At 41.5% G+C, this 20,684-nt stretch overlaps 1 protein-coding gene and 1 pseudogene across 3 annotated transcripts; both read right to left on the bottom strand.

The window, feature by feature from the left end:
• Positions 1-445: 445 nt before the first annotated feature.
• NDUFB6 (NADH:ubiquinone oxidoreductase subunit B6) lies at positions 446-19,897 on the bottom strand. Of its 3 annotated transcripts, NM_001246208.1 has the most exons (4): positions 19,594-19,773; positions 17,673-17,765; positions 5,582-5,626; positions 559-627 (listed from the first exon to the last, which is right to left on the bottom strand). In NM_001246208.1, exons 1-4 carry the CDS (start codon positions 19,771-19,773, stop codon positions 559-561), a joined length of 387 nt encoding a protein of 128 aa, NP_001233137.1. The 3 variants fall into 3 exon arrangements, with proteins under 3 accessions (XP_009454515.1, XP_009454516.1, NP_001233137.1); XM_009456240.5 differs by lacking the exon at positions 5,582-5,626 and having other exon boundaries at positions 446-627; positions 19,594-19,897; XM_009456241.4 differs by lacking the exon at positions 17,673-17,765 and having other exon boundaries at positions 446-627; positions 19,594-19,877.
• Positions 12,766-14,008, bottom strand: LOC104007842 (DNA fragmentation factor subunit beta-like; annotated as a pseudogene).
• Positions 19,898-20,684: the final 787 nt, after the last annotated feature.

Raw genomic sequence — 20,684 nt, 5'->3', positions numbered from 1 at the left:
TAGCTGGGACTACAGGAGCCCGCCACCACGTCCGGCTAATTTTTTTGTATTTTTAGTAGAGACGGGGTTTCACTGTGTTAGCCAGGATGGTCTCGATCTCCTGACCTCGTGATCTGCCCGCCTCGGCCTCCCAAAGTGCTGGGATTACAGGCATGAGCCACTGCGCCTGGCCGGAAAGATTTCCTTAAAACAAAAGTGCATGGAATTGCTGTTCTTACATTTGTTTATTGTGATATTTCACTGTTGCATACCCTGATACCAAATTAGTGTAAGTACTGTGTAAGAAAAAAAAAAAAAACATGTAACTAAATACTTTTCCATACCGTTTTCCAAGTCAAGAATGACCAGAAAAAGTAGGTAGTCTCTCATATTTGTTTAGCATGTCCACTTTTTACTTATTGTTAAATTACTCAGTCTCAAATTGTACAATGCTTGAAAACAAATATGACAATTTCTGAGATTAAACTTTATTAAAGTTACTTTTCCAGAAAATTCAGTAAATATGGTAATATAGGAACAAACTTAGGCTCATAAGCCTTTTAACTTTTTACATAATCTTTAATGATGTTGATCAGGAAATTCTTTCATTGGTGGAATTACTTCTCCAGTCTCCAGAATTGTATCACCCTAGGAAAACAAAGATACAGTTAGTACAAAAATCTTAAGTCTACAGAGGTGATAGTTCTATTCTGTTCTATGTTCATCAGATCTCACATGGACAATGTACTTGAGTTCTGGCATTCCCTTTAAAAGGACCCTAGACAAAGTAGAAGCTGACTAAATCTGAACAATCAGTATTCCAAATTTTAAGGTATAGTGAAATAATAGGGAAATTTTCACTCAGAAACAAAATAATCAAAAAGGGCACGAAAATTGTGTTCTCTAAGTGATAAAGGGATAATCTTTTATTTTGTATGACCCCAATAAATGGAGGCCCCAGAAAGAAGTTGCAAGGAAACATCTGCAGTTCCAGATAAGGAGGTAATATACCCCCAGCAACTGAATGTGTTACGCAATCACCAGTTTTCTGATTGGCTTACATACTGAATACAGAATACAAACTTTGGCTAGGCAGCTGGTCCAGGTGTCTTTTCAATTCTTGATATAGATGTGGGCAAAAAGGCATGGGCATTGAAGCCAGAACCAAGTGGTAAGAATCTTGGAACCTCCACTGACAAGCTGTATAGTTTTAAGACAGATTATTCAATTTCAGTTTCAGCCATGTGTTTAAGATAGATTCTGTTAGCCTGCCAGTCCCTGAATGACTGGGAAGAGTAGAATTGTCCCCATACCCACCCCAATCCCTGCCATTCCCTGACCTGGTACTGCTCAGGATTATAATTCAATGAAAAAATAAATATGTTTATGCCATTATACATTTGGGCAACAATTTGTTAGTACAGCTAGCATTATCCCAATAGAAATCATTGCCTTGAAGTGGCACTAATGCTGCTGTAATAAAAATCAAGCTATAGGGCACTGGCTTAGCAGTCTGGTAGCAAAGATAAAGATGGAAACAAAAGGCAGTGGCAAACTATTTGGCAAAATATCTCCTATAACTTGGAAGCTGACTGCCTAATGAACTTGAGGTTCTAGAAGAAGTAGCTGGGAAAAAAAGTTATAGTATGTGTTTGGATCCTTGGGATCCTTGGATGCCTTGGGAATGTACTTTAAGAAGCATGAGCTCAGGCAAAAAGTGGCTGATTTGAGAGGCGACATAAAAATGGAGAGGAAGAGAGAACACTGGTGCACGCTAGAGACTTTCTGTTCCTGACCAAAAAAAAGTTAATAGAATCTAAAAATTTGGGCCAGTCATGGTGGCTCATGCCTGTAATCCCAGCACTTTGGGAGTCCAAGGCAGGAGGATTGCTTGAGGCCCAGAGTTCAAAACCAGCCTGAGCAAGAGTAGGACCCTGTATCTAAAAAATAAATAAAAAATCAGGACCTTGTGGTATTGAAAAATCACACTACTTCAGAATTCCTAAACAATAAGTTAACACAAGAAATCTGAGCAACAGAAGCCCAATAAAACTCAAACAGAGGGACACAGCCCTATGGCAAAGATCAGTTTAAAATGAAGGTAGCCTTTGAACCAGTCTGCCTCAGATGGCCTCCACATAGCTGCCACAGAGGTGAGAGAGGCAGATGCATAAGGACAAAGAAATGAGACAAGCTGGTAACTGTGTATAGGAAAAGCAGATACTGGCATGAGAAACTGACTAGAAGTAAACACATTAGATGTCTACCAAATATTTTTCTTTTCATGCTTCTAAATGTCAAGGGAAATGGATGGACAAACCAAACATATAGTTTACAAAATCCTGCCAGAATGTTTGAAATTAAAACAACCTCTGGCATTCAACCTCCTGCAAGCAGGTGGCAGATTCTGAAGCCCATACAGCCCCTAAGGAGGGCATGCTTCCCAATACCATTTAGATGTGGTCTAGGTAGATAATGAAAAGAACAAACCCCCTGGACAGAGCCAGGAACCAGGAAGAACTATGGATAAAGGTGTTCTTTCAAGAAAACAAAATCAGTGCCCATTCAAGTAATTTCTCACACACGGGTTAGGAGTGAGATTTCAGGATTGCCAAGAACCAGTGACTACTATGCTATCCAAATTCTACCAGTGAACAATGGGTGTGGTTGGGGGACAAGGATACAGTTAACTTGTCTTCTTAGTTCACTGATCCTCAGATCAACAGAAGTCATATATAAACCTGACATACTATTTTACATCATCTGGAGATCATGGATTTGGGGCCGGGTGCAGTGATGGAATGGGACTTTGGGATTTCTCCCTAAGGAGAGAGACTAAGTGTGTTATGCATGGGTAAAGAAAGAAGCCAAGAGCTGTTTGGTGACTAGAAAGATGGAATGTAGCAGAAACTCCATGAACAGGGGTCTGGGAAATAGCAAAGAGCACACAGATAATATTTGGGAAGATGAGAGTGAGTTTTAGCTAACAGAATTTGAGCAGAAGTGATGTAAGCTACTTCTAAGCTTAGATCCTAAAAATCATCCCCTGAGACATCCTGCCGTATCTTTGTATCACAATCTTGGAACCTCATATTCGACAGGCACGGCTGTAAGATTGAGGAAGATCACCTGATCCACAGTAGTCTGTGATGTCAACAAGAAATAAACCTCTGTTTTGTTAAGCCATTGAGATTTGGAAGTTTGTTATTACTTGTCCTATTCTAAACATGTATACAATGAGCATTCTTCAGTTCCTCAAAGGGGTCATGGCACAGAAACAAGAAAGAACCACAGTGGCAAAAAATACAGAAATATGAGAAATGCTACAGGATCCCTGATATGGTCTTCTGAATAGAGCTCTCCTTTTCCTTTGAACAGTAAATGGCAAAATAAATTAACATTTAAATCGAATAAATGGAAGACTAAATAAATATAAATTGCCCAACTGGAAAAACCAGCAAGATAATTTCCTATTTTGAGACTACCTAGGCTGTAACACACATCAATGTTACACAATAAAACAAAAGGAGAAATCCCCTACTTTTTTTTTTTTTTTTTTTTGAGGCAGGGTGCTCTGTCGCTAAGGCTGGAGTGCAGTGGCGCAATCTTGGCTCACTGCAACCTCTGCCTCCCAGGTTCAGGCAATTCTTGTGCCTCAGCCTCCCTGGTAGCTAGGATTACAGGCGTGCACCACCATGCCCAGCTAATTTTTGTATTTTTATTAATAGTAGAGATGGAGTTTCACCATGTTGGCCAGGCTGGTCTCAAAATCCTGACCTCAGGTGATCCACCTGCCTCCGCCTCCCAAAGTGCTGGCATTACAGGTGTTAGCCACCGCGCCTGGCCCCCACTTTTTTTTTTTCTCCCCCGAGACAGAGTCTCACTCTGTGACCCAGGCTGGAGTGCAGTGGCGCAAACTCTGCACACTGCAACTTCTGCCTTCCAGGTTCAAGCAATTCTTGTGCCTCAGCCTCCAGGTAGCTGGGATTACAGGCGTGCACCACCACACCTGGCTAATTTTTGTATTTTTTTTTAGTAGAGATGGTGTTTCACCATGTTGGCCAGGCTGGTCTCGAACCCCTAGCCTCAAGGGATCCACCCACCTCGGCTTCCCATAGTGCTGTAATTACAGGCATGAGCCCCCGATACCCCCCTACTTTTTTTTTTCCTTTTTCCTTTTTTTTTTGAGATGGAGTTTCACTCATTTCCCAGGCTGGAGTGCAGTGCCACGATCTCAGCTCACTGCAACCTCCGCCTTCCAGTTTCAAGCAATTTTCCTGCCTCAGCATCCTCAGTAGCTGGGATTACAGGTGCCCGCCACCACACACGGTAATTTTTGTATTTTTAGTAGAGACGGGGTTTCACCATGTTGGCCAGGCTGGTCTCGAAGTCCTGACCTTGTGATCCACCCACCTTGGCCTCCCAAAGTGCTGGGATTACACGCGTAAGCCACCGCGCCTGGCCCCTCCCCCAACTATTTCTTAAACCAGCATTCCAACTGGGACCGCTGGCCAGTTTTGGTGGCCCTTCCTAAAATTCCCCTGTTGCAACAGATAATCATTACTGTGACTAAGTCATTTGATTAAAGCAAGAATCACACTGTTTTGTTATTTAAATTGTGTACTTTTGAGTTATGATAGTTCATTATCTGTGACTAGAAATAGACAAGAACATAGTATGTATTCTACTATGCTAAACAATAACCTCACAAACAGCTAGTAAATACCAACTGACTACTGAGTCACCTTTTAATGCTAAAATAACTCATTTCAAATCAGTACTATAGCTCACACATTCATAGTATAAATTTTTTTTTTTTTTTGAGACGGAGTCTCACTCTGTCACCCAGGCTGGAGTGCAGTGGCGCAATCTTGGCTCACTGCAAGCTCCACCTCCCGGGTTCACACCATTCTCCTGCCTCAGCCTCCCGAGTAGCTGGGACTACAGGCGCCCGCCATCACGCCCGGCTAATTTTTTGTATTTTTGGTAGAGACGGGGTTTCACCGTGTTAGCCAGAATGGTCTCGATCTCCTGACCTCACGATCCACCCATCTCAGCCTCCCAAAGTGCTGGGATTACAGGCGTGAGCCACTGTGCCTGGCCCATAGTATAAAATTTAAAACACCCATTAGTGGATATTAAATTCACAGATGGAGAACTTAAGGTCAAATCTTGAAAATGAGGTACAAAGCCATAGGACATGAGAGTTTGGAATTAATAACAGAAATTCAGTTGCTGTCACCATGCATGGATGTTTGCTTAGGCTCATGCCCTAAGCTCTTTACCCAACATGAAACAGGACACAGTGAAAAACTTTTGGTACTTTCAACTCCCTTTAGGAAAATCAAGGTCACAAAACACGTTTTACAGCCAGGTTGAAAATAAATGTGCTCACTTCCCATTTGAACTGTAATTGTTACCTCACGGTATTTCTTCCTGTTTTGTTTTGTTTTGTTTTGTTTTTTACAAGAATACACAAAACAGGGACTTAAACCGAAAGTGAGAAGGAAAGAACATTTTAATCTAATAATTGCTTGGAAAGGGAGGAAAAGGAGAGAGAAAAACAATAAACAAAAGAAAACTCAGAAGTGTTAAGACTTACAGGGAATATTCTGGACTTCTTTTCAACTATGCCATATGGTTTTTCCTGTAATAAAAGTTAACTCTGTGTTAATTATGGTGTTAAGAGTTTCTTCTGAAAATAAGAAATAGGTCATACCCCAAATTTTAACTTAAGCTCCAAACCTTCACAGAACTCCAGATTCACATATCCAACTGTTTACTCAACATCTCTACTTAGCTATCAAATAGGCATCTCAAACTTAACCAGGTCCCACACTTAACTTCTCCCATCCCCAAACTGTTCCTCCCCATGTCCCCCATCTCAGTAAATGACACTCTTATTCCCCCAGTTATGAAAGCCAGAAACCTTGACTCCTCAGCAGAGCCTGTTAATTCTATCTTAAGAATATACCCTGAATCCAACTGGTTCTCATCACCAGCCTTGTCCAAGCCTCTATCATATTTTCACCTCAACTACCACAATAGCACCTACTAGCCTCCCTGCTTCCACTTGTGCCCTCCTATGCAAATGAAAAGTCTATTCTCCACACTTCAAGGCAGAGTACACTGATTCTTTTAAGATATGTCACTCTGCTCAAAGTTTCCTAATTCTTAGAGAAAAAGCCAGTCTTTTCTCCCTCACTTACTCTACTACAGCCACAGTGGCTCCATTCCTAGGAGTCCAATTCAGTCAAGCCTGCTTGTGCCTTAAGGCCTCTGTACTTCATGATTCCTCTACCTGAAATGCTCTTCTCCTAAATACTGCTTGACCTGTATCTTCATTTCATTTATGTTTGTCTTCAAAGATCACTTCCTCAGAGAGGCCTAATTAAAATAGCAAGCCTTATCATTCTCTAGTTTTTAACCTGCTTAATTTTTCTTCTATAGACTTGTTCTCCTATAACATAATATACCTCTTTGTTTATATATTTATTACCAGTCTCTAAAACTAAACATGTCATGAGGGGTGGGACTCAATCTGCTCTGTTCACTGCTGTATCCTGGTCTTTAAAACAGTGCCTTGCACATAAGAGGTACTACATAAGTAATTGTTGAATACATGTACTTTTTATGCATATACATCTGCACAAGATACCACTGCCCAAAATTTAAAAGATTATTGGCATGATATGAGGCATAGAGAACTGGAACATGAGAGAAACTCAGAATACAATGTGAGCACTTTAAAATGTCTTTACGTGCTAAAAGGCAAAAAGACACTGAAAAGTCATCTGAGAGATGCAGAATTCAATTAGGCAGCAAAGGAGTGAGCTGAAGCAAACTGGTTGCAATCTTATTGAAGATGCAATCCTTTACCTACCAAAATCAAGAGAAAAAGTAAGGTAAGTGAGTGGCTCTGGGACCTCTACTGACACAAAATGTTTAACTAAATATGTCCATCTATGGCTCAGGAAAAATCACCTGGAAGTGTGAACCCTCAGATAAGCAACCACATTACTGTATTAAATTGTCAACCTAGTGACTGCAGTTTGTTAAATTTGCTTCTCTTAGAAATGTCTTTTCGATCCCAGAAAAATGTAGTTAAATTTAGATATGATAAAGTAAGTTAAACCCAGAGTATAAATAAGTGAATGTGTCAACTTTTAAAAGTTCTGAAAACATTGCTACATTCCATACATTCTGTTGATTAGAGTTTGTAATGTGTAAGATAATCTGGCTAACAGAGGTTTTAAAAAATTAGGTTTAGGATTCTAGTTAAAATGCATAATTGATTTAGATTTGTGATTCTAGGTTGAAAAAAATTACTTCTTAGAATCATAAATTTACCATATAAATACTTCGAAATAAAATTGAACACACAAAATGTATAAATACAATTTAAAATATTTAACAGAATTTAGCTATGTTTGTAAATGGAATTGTTTCAGAAGAGTTCAACTTCAATTAATCCAAAGATAGTAAAAACAAAGGAGATTATTCTTATTTTACTAGATGCATAGTTTAACAGAATTTTAAAACTGAACTTAAAGAATTAGGAAAAAATTATGTTTTTATATTTGAAACTCAAGAACCAAATATTAATCTGTATTTTAAGTCACTGTAACCAGTTCTTTCTGCACATAAAAATCACTCTTGGATGTTAAACTTTCACTGACAGAAAGTAATGTATTTTCTTCTCTAGGGTCTTACATGCCAAAATAGTGAAAACATAACAGATGTATAATGAAATGAAGTAGCCTTTTTATGAACATAAACTTTTTTAAAGCCCATCAACAACAGAAATACAAACTATTCTCTCACCCTTAGATATATAAATTGTTAGCCCTTTTTAATAGTTGTAGAGAGAGTTTGTGTTGGTTTGTAATGTGAAAATCCCCTAACCCAACTCTAATTCCTCTTAGAACTAATAATCTCATGTTTCTAACACATAAGACAGGCCATGTCCACTTGGACATCTCCAAAACTGCCATGGCAGCACACGCTCCTAAAAAATTCACTATTTTTTTTTTTTTTTTTTGAGACAGAGTCTCGTTATATCGCTCAGGCTGGAGAGTGCGGTGGCCCAATCTCGACTCACTGCAACTTCTGCCTCCTGGTTTCCAGCAATTCTTCTGCCTCAGCCTTCTGAGTAGCTGGGATTACAGGCACATGCCACCAAGCCCAGCTAATTTTTTTGTACTTTAGTAGAGATGGGGTTTCACCATGTTGCCCAGGCTGGTCTCGAACTTCTGAGCTCAAACAATCCACCCGCCTCAGCCTCCCAAAGTGCCAGGATTACAAGCATGAGCCACCGCACCCAGTCTAAAATATTCACTTCTATCCCATCATCAGAAAGCCCTCCCTTCCAATACCCTACTTGTAATTTCCAAGGCTAGAGATTTTGCAGTCATAAATGACTGTGAACTTTGGTTTTATCCCCAACTTAATCAACCACCAACTTCAGGTGTTTCTTCCTTTAGAAGTGTCTCTGGCTTTATTTTTCTTCTTCATCCCTGCTATCTTCACCCTAACCAGATTCTCAACTGACATCTACTAAAACGCAATGGCCTCCAGCTGATCTGCCCTGCTGTCAGAACTTTCTTCCCTTCAATTCACCATCCATTTCAATGTTTTTCTTTGTTTTCCTCAATGTATCACATTCATCAAGTCACTCTCCCATTAAAAATGGAAAGCTTCCCATTGCCTATCACATGCAGTTCAACTTCTTCTATCTAACTTTCAACACCTTCCATAAATTGGTCCCAGGCTACCTAGTCAACAGACCTTCCATTCTAGTCAGCTCCTCAGTCTTAGGTACATACGGCCACGTTCATTACTGACTCCATATGTTTGCTTCTAACAGGAATTAACTTTTTTCCTCCATACTCTTTCCCAAATTATACCTATCTTCCAACTTTACTATAAAGTCTTTGAGGTCAGGAATTTGGTCTTGTATATTCTTTCTATAGCAATAAAGGAAGAGGACATGCTAGGCACTCCGTACTTGTTAATCAAGGGGCTTAATCTGCTTAGTACACGGAACAAAGATGTCAGCAATCAGAATTTTAAAGAGTCTACACAATCAATAGAGAACACAATCAAAGAGAATAAGTTATGTTGCGGGCAGGGGTGTTCTGAAAACCCCCCAAAATTTTGGTTGTTTCACTCTTCTGTCAATAGGCTAACAGAAAGCCAACATTCACTGGATTATCTATAATTTGTTAGACAGTCCTTAACTTCTGTCTTTATTCTGAAATAATTTTAAACTTACATAAAGCTGCAAGAATGAAAATAATTTTTTCCTTGAATCACTTTAAATTGCTGACTAGTTTATTACTCTAGTATACTTCCTACAAACAAAGACAATATTCTTAAAATAATTACAATACAACTATCAAGATCAGGAAACTAACACTCATACATTACTATCTCTACCTGATCTAAAAAATCCATTCAAATCTTCTCAATTGTCTCAATAATTGTTTGGACTTATCAGAAAATCCCCTTACATGACATGTTCTCCATTGACTGTGCAGGCTCTTTAAAATTCTGACTGCCAACACCGTCACTGTTCTTACAGATAATGCAATTATGCCTATTAATGAAGAATTGCATTTAGTTGGCATATCTCTTTATTCTTCCTCAATCTGGAACAATCTTAAAGCTGTTCTTTAACATTCATGATCTTGACATTTCTGAAGGTATAATGCCAATAATGACGGAGAACAGCCCCTCAGTTTGGGTTTATCTTCTGTTTCCTCATATGAATTTAATCAATAAATTACATTCAAGTTATGCACCTTTGGCAGGAATATCACAAAAGTAATGCTGTGTTCTTATTGCAGCCTATCAAGTAACATAATTTCAGTTTGCCCCATTATCAATAATGTTAATTTAGACCCCTTGACTAAGGTGGCGCCTGCCAGATTTCTCTACTACAAAGATACTCTTTCTCTCTTTGTAACAAATTAAATACTTTGAGGATAAGTATTTTAAAATTAGTATTAGCATCCTCTTTTTTTTTTAATTTTCTTTTTTTGATTGAGATGGGAGTCTCACTATGTCACCCAGGATGGCTGGAGTACAGTGGGCAGCACAATCATAGCTCATTGCAGGCTCCACATCCTGGGCTCAAGCGATCCTCCTGCTTCAGCCTCCTGAACAGGTGGGACTATTGGGCTCTTTTTTTTTTTTTCTTTTTTTGGAGGGATGGGGTCTCATTATGTTGCCCAGGTTGATCTCAAACTCTTGGCCTCAAGCAGTCCTCCCACCTCAGCCTCCCAAAGTGTTGGGATTACAGGTGTGAGCCACTGTGCCCAGACTAATGTTAGCATCCTTTGATGTTCCTTAGCTGAATTAAATATTACTATGATGATTCTCAAATGGTAATTTTTCTAATTCTATCATTCGGCAAATTATTGCATCAAAAAGCTTTCTTTTCTACCCATTTATTAATTCACTTATTTATATCAGTTTGCACTCATGGATTTTCATTTTATTCAGGTGACTATCATCTATTACTATCATTATTTATCTTGAAGTTCAAACTGCCCAGGCAGGAGTCCTTGCAAGCTGACTCTGTGTCCTTTGAAATATGTTCCCATCATTCTTTCAGCACTTCTTTACTTTCTGGCACAATAATATGTTCCAAGCTCATCTTATACTTTCTCTCCTCCCGCCCTAGAATTGGCCACTGCTCTGAGCTCTGGGTCCTTTCAGTGCATAACTGTATTTAGAAAATAAGACCTAGCTTCTAAGTGTGCTAATTACTAAGGAGTGGCCATGTTTCCAGGTCCTCTCAGTGGACATAGCTAGAGAATATGTACACAAGAACACGCATGCACACATCCACATTTACATCTATATCTATTTCTAGGTCTATCAATACATTTTAAAAACCATGAGTTCACACCAGTACCTCCAATTTCATTCTACCACCACAAACTTTTCTTCCTTTTCACATACGTAACTCCCTTTTCCGGCAGTGAGAATCCTGTGTACCTTTATCATCAACATATGTACTCACAGGCATACCTCACTTTATTGCACTTTGCTTTACTGCACTTCACATATATTGTGTTTTCTTATAAATAGAAGGTTTTAGCAACCCCGAGACAAGCAACTCTATCAGTGCCATTTTTCTTTTTTCTGAAAAATCTTTATTGCTTCTGCTGATTACACAACAAATGTAAAAATTCAAATATTACACTTTTTTTAAAAGTACATTATAACATGTCATTAAATAAATGCCCATTTCAAAAAAATTCAAGTATCATAAAATACATGATTTAGAAAATGAGTCCTCTGTAATCCAGTCCCACCCCCATGTCCCCCAGGATTACTGCTGTTCAGATCAGCGTTTCCTTCCAGATTGTCTCTGCGCACTCACCACCTGCACTGCTGACATGAGCTCCATATTATCTGAGATGATAGTAACTCTGATAAATGGAGCAGGAGCAGGGTTCAGCTGACAGTGCACTGAACAGCTTCCAGTTTCTACAAAGAAACACTTTCTTCATAAAAGCTTGAAACTGCAACATCCTTTTGCACTATGTAAATGTATCAAGTTGAATCATGAAATTAACGATCGCTCACCATTTCTGGCCTAGAAAAACGGCAGTTTCATGTGGTTCGACATAATAGCTATGGCCCTATTCATAGACATTGGGAGGTTTCCTACTTTTTGCCATTATAAACAATTCAGCAGGCCAGGTGCGGTGGCTCACGCTTGTAATCCCAGCACTTTGGGTGGCCAAAGCAGGCAGATCACCTGAGGTCAGGAGTTCAAGACCAGCCTGGCCAACATGGCAAAACCTCATCTCTGCTAAAAATACAAAAATTAGTCAGCCATGGTGGTGGACACCTGTAATCCCAGCTACTTGGTAGGCTGAGGCAGGAGAATCACTTGAACCCAGGAGGCAGAGGTTGCAGTGAGCCGAGATCGCGCCACTGCACTCCAGCCAGGAGACACAGTGAGACCCTGTCTCAAAAAAAAAAAAAAGAAAAAAATTCAGCAGTGAATGTCCTTTTATGTTCTTTATGGAGTACAAACATCTTACCCGCAAAGCATGACACCTCTTTTGGGAATTTAGAACCGTCAAGAAGGATGGAGCTGCCCATTTGCCATGGAAATGGAGAGCCAGCAGACAGCTGATGCATAAACAACTTGTCCCTCAAACAAGAGTGGCTAACTTCAGCCATGACACCGTTTTAGTATGGTGACCACACCACATGAGCAAACCAAATACTGGTAAAACCAGAGAACAGAAGAATTCCTCAGCTCAGGACAATTCTTACCGCTACTGACGACTCACAAGACATCCAGTGAGTACCCCAAGGTTGTCCTCTGGAAGTTGGGCTGTCAGAAGGTACAAAAAATGATTCAGGCCAGGCACGGAGGCCCACGCCTGTAATCCCAGCACTTTGGTAGGCCGAGGCAGGTGGATCACCTGAGGTCAGGAGTTTGAGACCAGCCCGACCAACATGGCGAAACCCTGTCTCTACTAAAAATACAAAAATTAGCCAGGCATGGTGGCACATACCTGTAATCCTAGCTACTTGGGAGGCCGAGGCAGGAGAATCACTTGAACCCGGGAGGCGGAGGTTGCAGTGAGCCAAGATCGCACTACTACACTCCAGCCTGGGCAACGAAAGTGAAACTCCATCTACAAAAAACAAACAAACAAACAATGATTCAGAAATGTACTGAAATCAGATTTGCCGGAAATATTTTTTAAGGTTTTTTCCAGGAGCTACTGGAGTGACCAAAAAAAAAAAAAGGCACCTGTTAAAATTATGCCCACGACAGGCCTCGAACAAAGACGAGAATGTGGTGTGTATATGTCACTGGCGCTTTCGCACAGGCCACTTCCTCTTCAACCTTGTCTGGGGTTTGTAGATTCTGTTCAGGTCATAGCTGGTTTTGTGGGTGGTTTTCTTATGGCAGACAACACTAATTTTAGGTTCTCTGAGGTAGAAAGCAGGCCATAAAAATATTCCCAGTCCACTTCTCTTCCATCTTGTTCTTTAACTGCTTCCACCAGTGTAGGAATGATGGTGCGTTTTTGTTTCCACTATGTGATCCAGGTTCCAGGTCCTGAAGAGGAGCCTGCTCTCCCTGTTACTGTAGGGGTTGATGGAGTATCTCGACAAGCAGCCGTCCATGTCGAAGGGACCCTGGCAGGAGAACTAGCCTTCCGGTGTGCAGAAACGGCTGCCACCCTTGGCTCCTCTGTTGTATAGCTGCCGTCGTACTGCACAGACTGGAGCTTCTGGCACATGGAGCGGAGGACCCGCAGGAATTCCTCCTGAGCCTCTGCACCCACCATGGAGGAGCAGGAGCTCACCTCTCTCAGGTAACTCCGGATCCGGCTTTCACAGCTGTATCTCAGATAGCCAGACTTATTCCAAAATCGGGACTCCAAGCCTTCAAACCACAGCGGGTCCTCAGCCCGGGTGTCGGCTGCGACGTTCTGGCTGACGTTGTACAGGAGGTCGGCCAGCAGTCTCTGCCTCTGCGGGGGCCTGCTCATCACACAGTAGCTGCCGGGCGGCCTGGATGAGCCACGCGTGCGGCTGGCGAAAAGCACTGAGGAAGCACCCGATGTCACTCACATAGCCCTGCCAGGCCTGGCGTGAGGTGAGCAGCACCAGCTCGGCATTGTCGAGGACGCTTCGGTCAGCTCCATGCCATCCTCGTACGAGGGAGCTAGAAGCAGAGGTAGACCTTGCGCAGCATCTCCCGGCAGCTCCTGCCCGCCATGCCAAACTTCCTCGGGCTGCACAGGGCCCGCAGCTTCACAGTCTTGTGCTTCTGGAGCACTGCAGATGTACTCAACGCCTCTGGGCCCCGCAGGCAGTGGCACCCGCTGGCCAGCTGCTCAAGCCGGTCCAGGCCCCAGTCACAGGGGTCTACACCGGGTGTGCTCTGCAAAACTGGCATGGGCCGGGCACCGATCCCAGAAACTCAGTGCCATCTTGCTAACAGCATGTGTTCACTTCACGTCTCTGTGCCATATTTTGGTAATTCTCCCAATATTTCAAACTTTTTCAGATGGAGTCTCGCTCTGTCACCCAGGCAGTGGTGCGATCTTGGCTCACTGCAACCTCCTTCTCCCAGGTTCAAGGGATTCTCCTGCCTCAGCCTCCCCAGTAGCTGGGACTACAGACGTGCACCAAGCCCGGCTAATTTTTGTATTTTAGTAGAGATGGGGTTTCACCATGTTGGCCAGGCTGATCTTGAACTCCTCACCTCAGCTGATTTGCCCACCTCAGCCTCCCAAAGTGCTGGGATTAGAGGTGTGAGCCACCATGCCTGGCCTCAAACTTTGTCACTATTGTTATATTAATATTTGTTATGGTAATCTGCACTCAGTGATTTTTGATGTTAACTACTACAAATTTAAGGGGCAACACAAATCACATCCATATAAGATAGTGAATTTAATGAGTAAATGTTGTGTGTTGTGACTGTTCCACCAACTGGCCATTCCCCACCTCTCTCCCTCTCCTTGGACTGTCCTATTCCCTGAGACACAACAATACTGAAATTAGGCCAATTTAATAACACTACAATGACCTCTAACTGTTCAAATAAAAGAAAGAGCTGCATGTTTCTCACTTCATATCAAAAGCTACTTGGTAGGCTGAGGCAGGAGAATTGCTTGAACCTGGGAGGCGGAGGTTGCAGTGGGTCGAGATGGCACCACCACCCTCCAGCCTGGGTGACACAGCAAGACCTTGTCTCAAAAAGAAAAAAAAAAGATAGTGATTCCTCTGATGGATCTAGGCAAAGAAAATGGAAAATCTTCTGGGAAAGAATTTACTATCCTATATGCCATTAAGAAGATTTATGATTAACAGGAGGAGGTCAAAGTATCAACATGAACAAGAGTTTGGAAGAAGTTGATTTCAACTCTCGTGGATGACTTTGAGGGGTTCAGGAATTCGGTGCAGGAAGGAACTCGATGTAGTGGATATAGCAAAAGAACTAGAATTAGAAGTGGAGCCTGACCATGTGACTGAAGTGCCTCCATCACATGATAAAGCTTGATAGATGAGAAGGTGCTCCTTTTGGATGAGCAAACAAAGTGGTTTCTTGAGATGGAATCTGCTCCTGGTGAAGATGCTATGGACATTGTTGAAATGACAACAAAGAATTTCGAATATTACATAATCTTAGTTGATAAAGCAGCGGCATGGTTTGAAAGGTCTGACTCCAATTTTGAAAGTTATACTGTGGGTAAAATGCTATGCTATCAAACAGCATCTCATGCTACAGAGATATCTTTCGTGAAAATAAAAGTCAATCGATGTGGCAAACCTCAGTGTTGTCTCATATACATTTATATATATATGTATATATATGTACATATACTTATATATGTATATATGTATGTGTATATATGTATGTATATATGTGTATGTATATATATGTGTGTGTGTGTGTGTGTATATATATATATATATATATATTTTTTTTTTTTTTTTTTTTTTTTTGAGATGGAGTCTTGCTCTGTTGCCCAGGATGGAGTGCAGTGGTGCAATCTCAGCTCACTGCAACCTCCGCCTCCCGGGTTCAAGCGATTCTCCTGCCTCAGCCTCCCAAGTAGCTGGGATTACAGGCACCCACTACTACACCCAGCTAATTTTTGTATTTTTAGTAGAGACAGGGTCTCACCATCTTGGCCAGGGTGGTCTTGAACTCCTGACCTCGTGATCCACCTGCCTTGGCCTCCTAAAGTGGTAGGATTACAGGCGTGGGACGCCACGCCCCGCCTGCTATCTTATATTAAGAAATTGCCACAGCCACTCCAGCCTGCAACAACCATCACCCTGATCAGTCAGCAGTTATCAACATGGAAGCAAGACCTTCCACTAGCAAAAAGATCATACACAGTCACTAAGGCTCAGATGATCATTAGCATTTTTTAGCAATGAAGTTTTTGTTTTTTTCTTTTTCTTTTTTGAGACGGAGTCTCACTCTGTTGCCAGGCTGGAGTGCAGTGGCACGATCTCAGCTCACTGCAACCTCCACCTCCCAGGTTCAAGTGATTCTTCTGCCTCAACCTCCCGAATAGCTGGGACTACAGGCGCCCGCCACCATGCCCAGCTCATTTTTTTAATTTTTAGTAGAGGTGGAGTTTCACCATGTTGGCCAGGATGGTCTCGATCTCTTGACCTCGTGATCCACCCACCTCAACCTCCCAAAGTGCTGGGATTACAGGCATGAGCCATCGTGCCCGGCCTGTTTTTTCTTTTTAAGGCAGCATATCAACCAGGCACCTAGGCCAGAGTGCAGTGGCGCAATCACAGTTTATTGCAGCCTCGACCTCCTGGGCTCAAGCAATCCTCCCATCTCAGCCTCTTGAGTAGCTGGGATTATAGGTGTGGACCACTACATCCAGCTATTTTTTTTTCTTTTTTTTTGGAAACATGGAGTCTCACTATGTTGCCCAAGCCGGTCGAACTTCTGGCCTCAAGCAATCTTCCTACCTTGGCCTCTCAAAGTGCTAGGGCTACAGGTGGGAGCCACCACACATGGCCCAGCAATAAAGTATTTTTAAATTAAAGCATATACATCGTTCTTTTACACATACTGCTATTATACACTTATACCACAGCACAGTGTAAACATAACTTTTATATGCACTAGGAAGCCAAAAAATTTGTGTAACTCGTTTTGGTGGTCTAGAACCAAAGAATACTTTTGGAACTGCATTGTTCTACAACCAATTCTGAAATATCTCTGAGGTATGCCTGTATTTGGCCAATCTCCCTATATATAACCCATCTCCTGTCACCACAACCACATCCCAGCATTAATACCTGCCTCGCCTCATTCAGGTTCTGACATCTTGCTCTGAGTTACCACTTGCCTCACTGCCTCATACCATCCTTCTTCCAGATGTCCTCCCTCTGCTCAGGTACCAATATCCTACACTAGGCTGTTGCCACTGTTGCTCCCCAAACAGATGTGCTCACCCTCCTCCCCTGCAACCCGCTGAGGATCTAACACCCCTCTCTTGGTATACGAATGCCCTCCTTACTCTTTTGTGTTCCAACACTTCAGGCTACGCAGTCACCACTGCTCCCTCTGCCATGCCACTTCCCAAAATGCATGCCCTTCTCATTCTGCCTGGGATCCAACACCCTGCACCAGACCAAGCCTTTAAAATACCACAACTGGCTCAGTTCCATCAGCCCATGCAAGATCTGTATCAGTGAAAAAGTGCAGGCATCTGGACATCCTGAGTTCTAAATAAATAAAAATTGTGAGGAATCAGATAAAATGAAGGGAATAGAAATTGGGTGATGACAAAGATAAACTTTGTCTATTTTGAATTTTTACCTTATATGAGATACAGGTTTTTAAAAAGGAGCAGAATTGTTTTCTCCCTTCCTATTCATGACCCCAAATTTACCCTAGTATTATTAGGTCACTACATTCTTATCACTTAAATACTAATTTCTATGAGGAAATCCATTTCAAGTTGTAAACTAGTGACAATATTTTTTAAAAACTATACCAAATTATGTAACTTTCATTAAACCTTTTACCTAAGAGAATTCAAAGTACTTCAAAATCTGTTTATAAGTGGCAGATTATTTCCACTAAGTAGGGTAAGATACCCACAAAGAAAGTAATTTTGGACAATATTAAAAATAAATTCTGAAAAGGACATACTTACAGACACATGATACTTCATGTAATAATGAATAATCCAGACAGGTACAAGTACATGAGTGAAAACAAAGATACTCTTTTTGTATACCCCATGGACCTGGGGGGAAAAACACATACACAAAATAAACATATCCCATTTTTTATATTTATGGCAGAACAAAAGGCATCAATGATGTAACAATGCCATGACTATTTTACAAAACTCTAAATGGCACATATTTTCTTATAGTCTGTAGGTAACCTCATCTACTCAAATATTCTTAGTAAATGCAGAGTCTGCTAGAAGATACCTACAAAGTCCAGACCAAAATGCTTAAGCAGTATTTTGCAAGACTATAACAAGGCATTTATAGATTTTTTAAAGACATCTAAAAATATCCTTATTATAAGTTTGTTAAAGATAAAATATAGCAAAATAATGAAAGAATAATTTTAATGTATTTAACCAGAGTAATCAAACCTACAGAATTTTTCAGATATAGTCATCTCCCTTATTTATTGATCAATGACACTCACATCATTTTAGGTATAAGGCAGACAACCTTGACAACGCCAATGCTGGAAAAAGGACGTTTTACATACTAAGATGGGGTGTCCCAAACTCACTCCAAAATGCCCTCTGCAACACTATTTTTAAAAAGAACTAAAAATGGAACTTTCCCATGTCTTCCAACTTGATTAAAAAACACCTATCCATTCAAGGAAGGGACAATCCAGAATCTAAGAATTATAACAGATATGATTATAAAAGAATAAATTAAAGTAAGGTAAGGTGAACTTCGACACATTATTATTTATTTACTTCCTTATATCACTTGCTGATGGATGGGACGTCAACTTTAAATCAGTGACTGCCAATATTCCGATAATGTCAGGGATACAAAGGGTGGGAGAAGAGTTGAATTTTACCATCATAAATAAGTATCCAATACCACTTTCTCAGAAAAATTTTCAACAATTCTATTGCACTAGACTTTGTAGCACAGTAAGAAACAGATACATGTTGATTACAATATGAACTCATATTCAATTCCTAGCTCCCTGACCACCAGCAAATCACTGAAGCTTTGTAGGCCTCAGTTTCTTCACATTTAAAATGAGGATTAGGAATATCTACCTTACAGGAATAAAGAAATGAAGTAACACATGTAAAACCCTCAGTAGAGTGCCAAGCACACAGCAAGCACCCGTGTGTTACGTAGTATTGTTACTACTATTATCCTGTCATCAGTAAGTGTTGCAGGTAACTCAAAGCAATTCTGAGATGTTTATCATCCATAACAGTCCTCAAGAAAATACCCAGAGGCCTTGAAAATAAAGTTCTTGAATGAGTGATTTTCTTCAAAGCCCAAAATGTCATTTTTTAATGAAACACTGTGTTAAAAGTACAGAACGGTAGTTTAGAAAGGTAGCTCTTGAATGTGACTCACAAGGCATACCAACAGGACCCTGTCTTTTACGGGGATCACATGGGGCTGTACTATCAGCTACGGGCTGGCTGTGCCCTCTGGTGGTTGGATACTGTGTTACTTGGTCTCTAGAACCTCACACTTAAAAGTTAGACAAGTGTCCTCAAATACTTAAATCACAGAATTTTAATTCTAGCGAGTCCTTGGTTATTATTCTGAGGGAAGATTTCTACAGTCAAAAGAGAATCAAATGTGCAGCGTCCTGGAAAACCTAAGTATTAAAATTCGCCCCCGTCTCACTGTACTTGACAGTAAAAGGCATGACTCTCTCAAAGCCATACATATTCCTGGACTCCTGCCTCCCGAGACTCCAGGAGGACTCTCGGGACTGGCCAGTGTCCCAGAGCACTGAGCGTTATCAGTCCTTGGTGTGGCTGCAGGGAGCGGACGTTCAATGTTCAGGCTGCCGGCAGCAGTGGGGTGTGTTGGGGGGGACCGGAGAGGTCTGTCACTCACCATTTTCCTCCAAGGGGATTTATTCTCCAAAAATTTATTCCAGAATTTCTCCATAGGCCCCATCTTCTGTGGGGGCAGCACCGGCTCCCGAGGGCTCAGCTCCTGGTCCTTCAGCCATCGCCTTCTCAGCTCTCGCAGCTGCTGCAGCCGCAGTTTCTCATCCGGAGTGTACCCCGTCATGTCGCCGCTGGTACCAACGCAAAAGGACACGGCGCACCCTCGAACTACGGACTAGTTACTTAAGCGCGCTCCCGCTCTGCAAAGCGACCTTGCGGGAACGCCGAGCGCCGCGCGCGGTTATTACGTCACATCCTGGTTCCGCCTCTGCAGGGGCCCCAGATTCCTCGCGAGGAAAGCAGTGTCTGGGCACGCACAAAGGTCTCCACCTCCAGTTCTCTCTACGCCCACCTCCGCTATACCCGACCAAATTAGGACCGGGTGGGGACAAGGAGTACTCGTAGTTGTGGGGCCTGAGGAAAGTGACAGATTAGACGAAAGTATGCTAAATTAGAGGACTGGAGGTTTTGCTAAGGAAGAACTTGTATGCTGGAAGGAGGAAGGATAAGCATAAGTGTTTCAGTGAATATGCTGGCCAGATTCAAAATTATTTGCTTGCCTCTCCCACCTTGGAATGACCTAGAGAGTGTATGAAAATAGTTACATCCCAGTTCAAATCCCAGCTATGCCAGTAACTGCTGAAATGCCCTGGGCAGCTGTCTCATCTGTCCCTCCATCTGTACAGGAATAGTGAAAAGAGTAGCTTAATATCTAGCAAAATTGCATAGATGAATTCATGCTTTCACCCAAAAATGCGTGTGGTGAAAATATGAAAGAGCATGCACGACTATTCAGCACGATTCATAATACCAAAATATTGGAAATTACCCCCAAATTCCTAAATAAAGGACTGCTTGAATAAATTGTAGTACAACAGTCAAAAGACAGCATTACAACGAATTAGTTTAAAAATCTTAATTGACTCTTATTCGTGATTCTAGAATCAGAAAACACCTCATTCTATAAAGTAGAATGAGTGTTCTGATCAGCTGAGCAGAGGCGGTTGGTTTTATTGGCAAATAGGGGCTGAAGAA

The sequence above is a fragment of the Pan troglodytes genome, chromosome 11 (assembly GCF_028858775.2).
Source record: "Pan troglodytes isolate AG18354 chromosome 11, NHGRI_mPanTro3-v2.0_pri, whole genome shotgun sequence".
Lineage (NCBI taxonomy): Eukaryota > Metazoa > Chordata > Mammalia > Primates > Hominidae > Pan > Pan troglodytes.
Note: the sequence above shows the minus strand (reverse complement) of the source record. Positions and strands in the feature narration are given on the sequence as shown.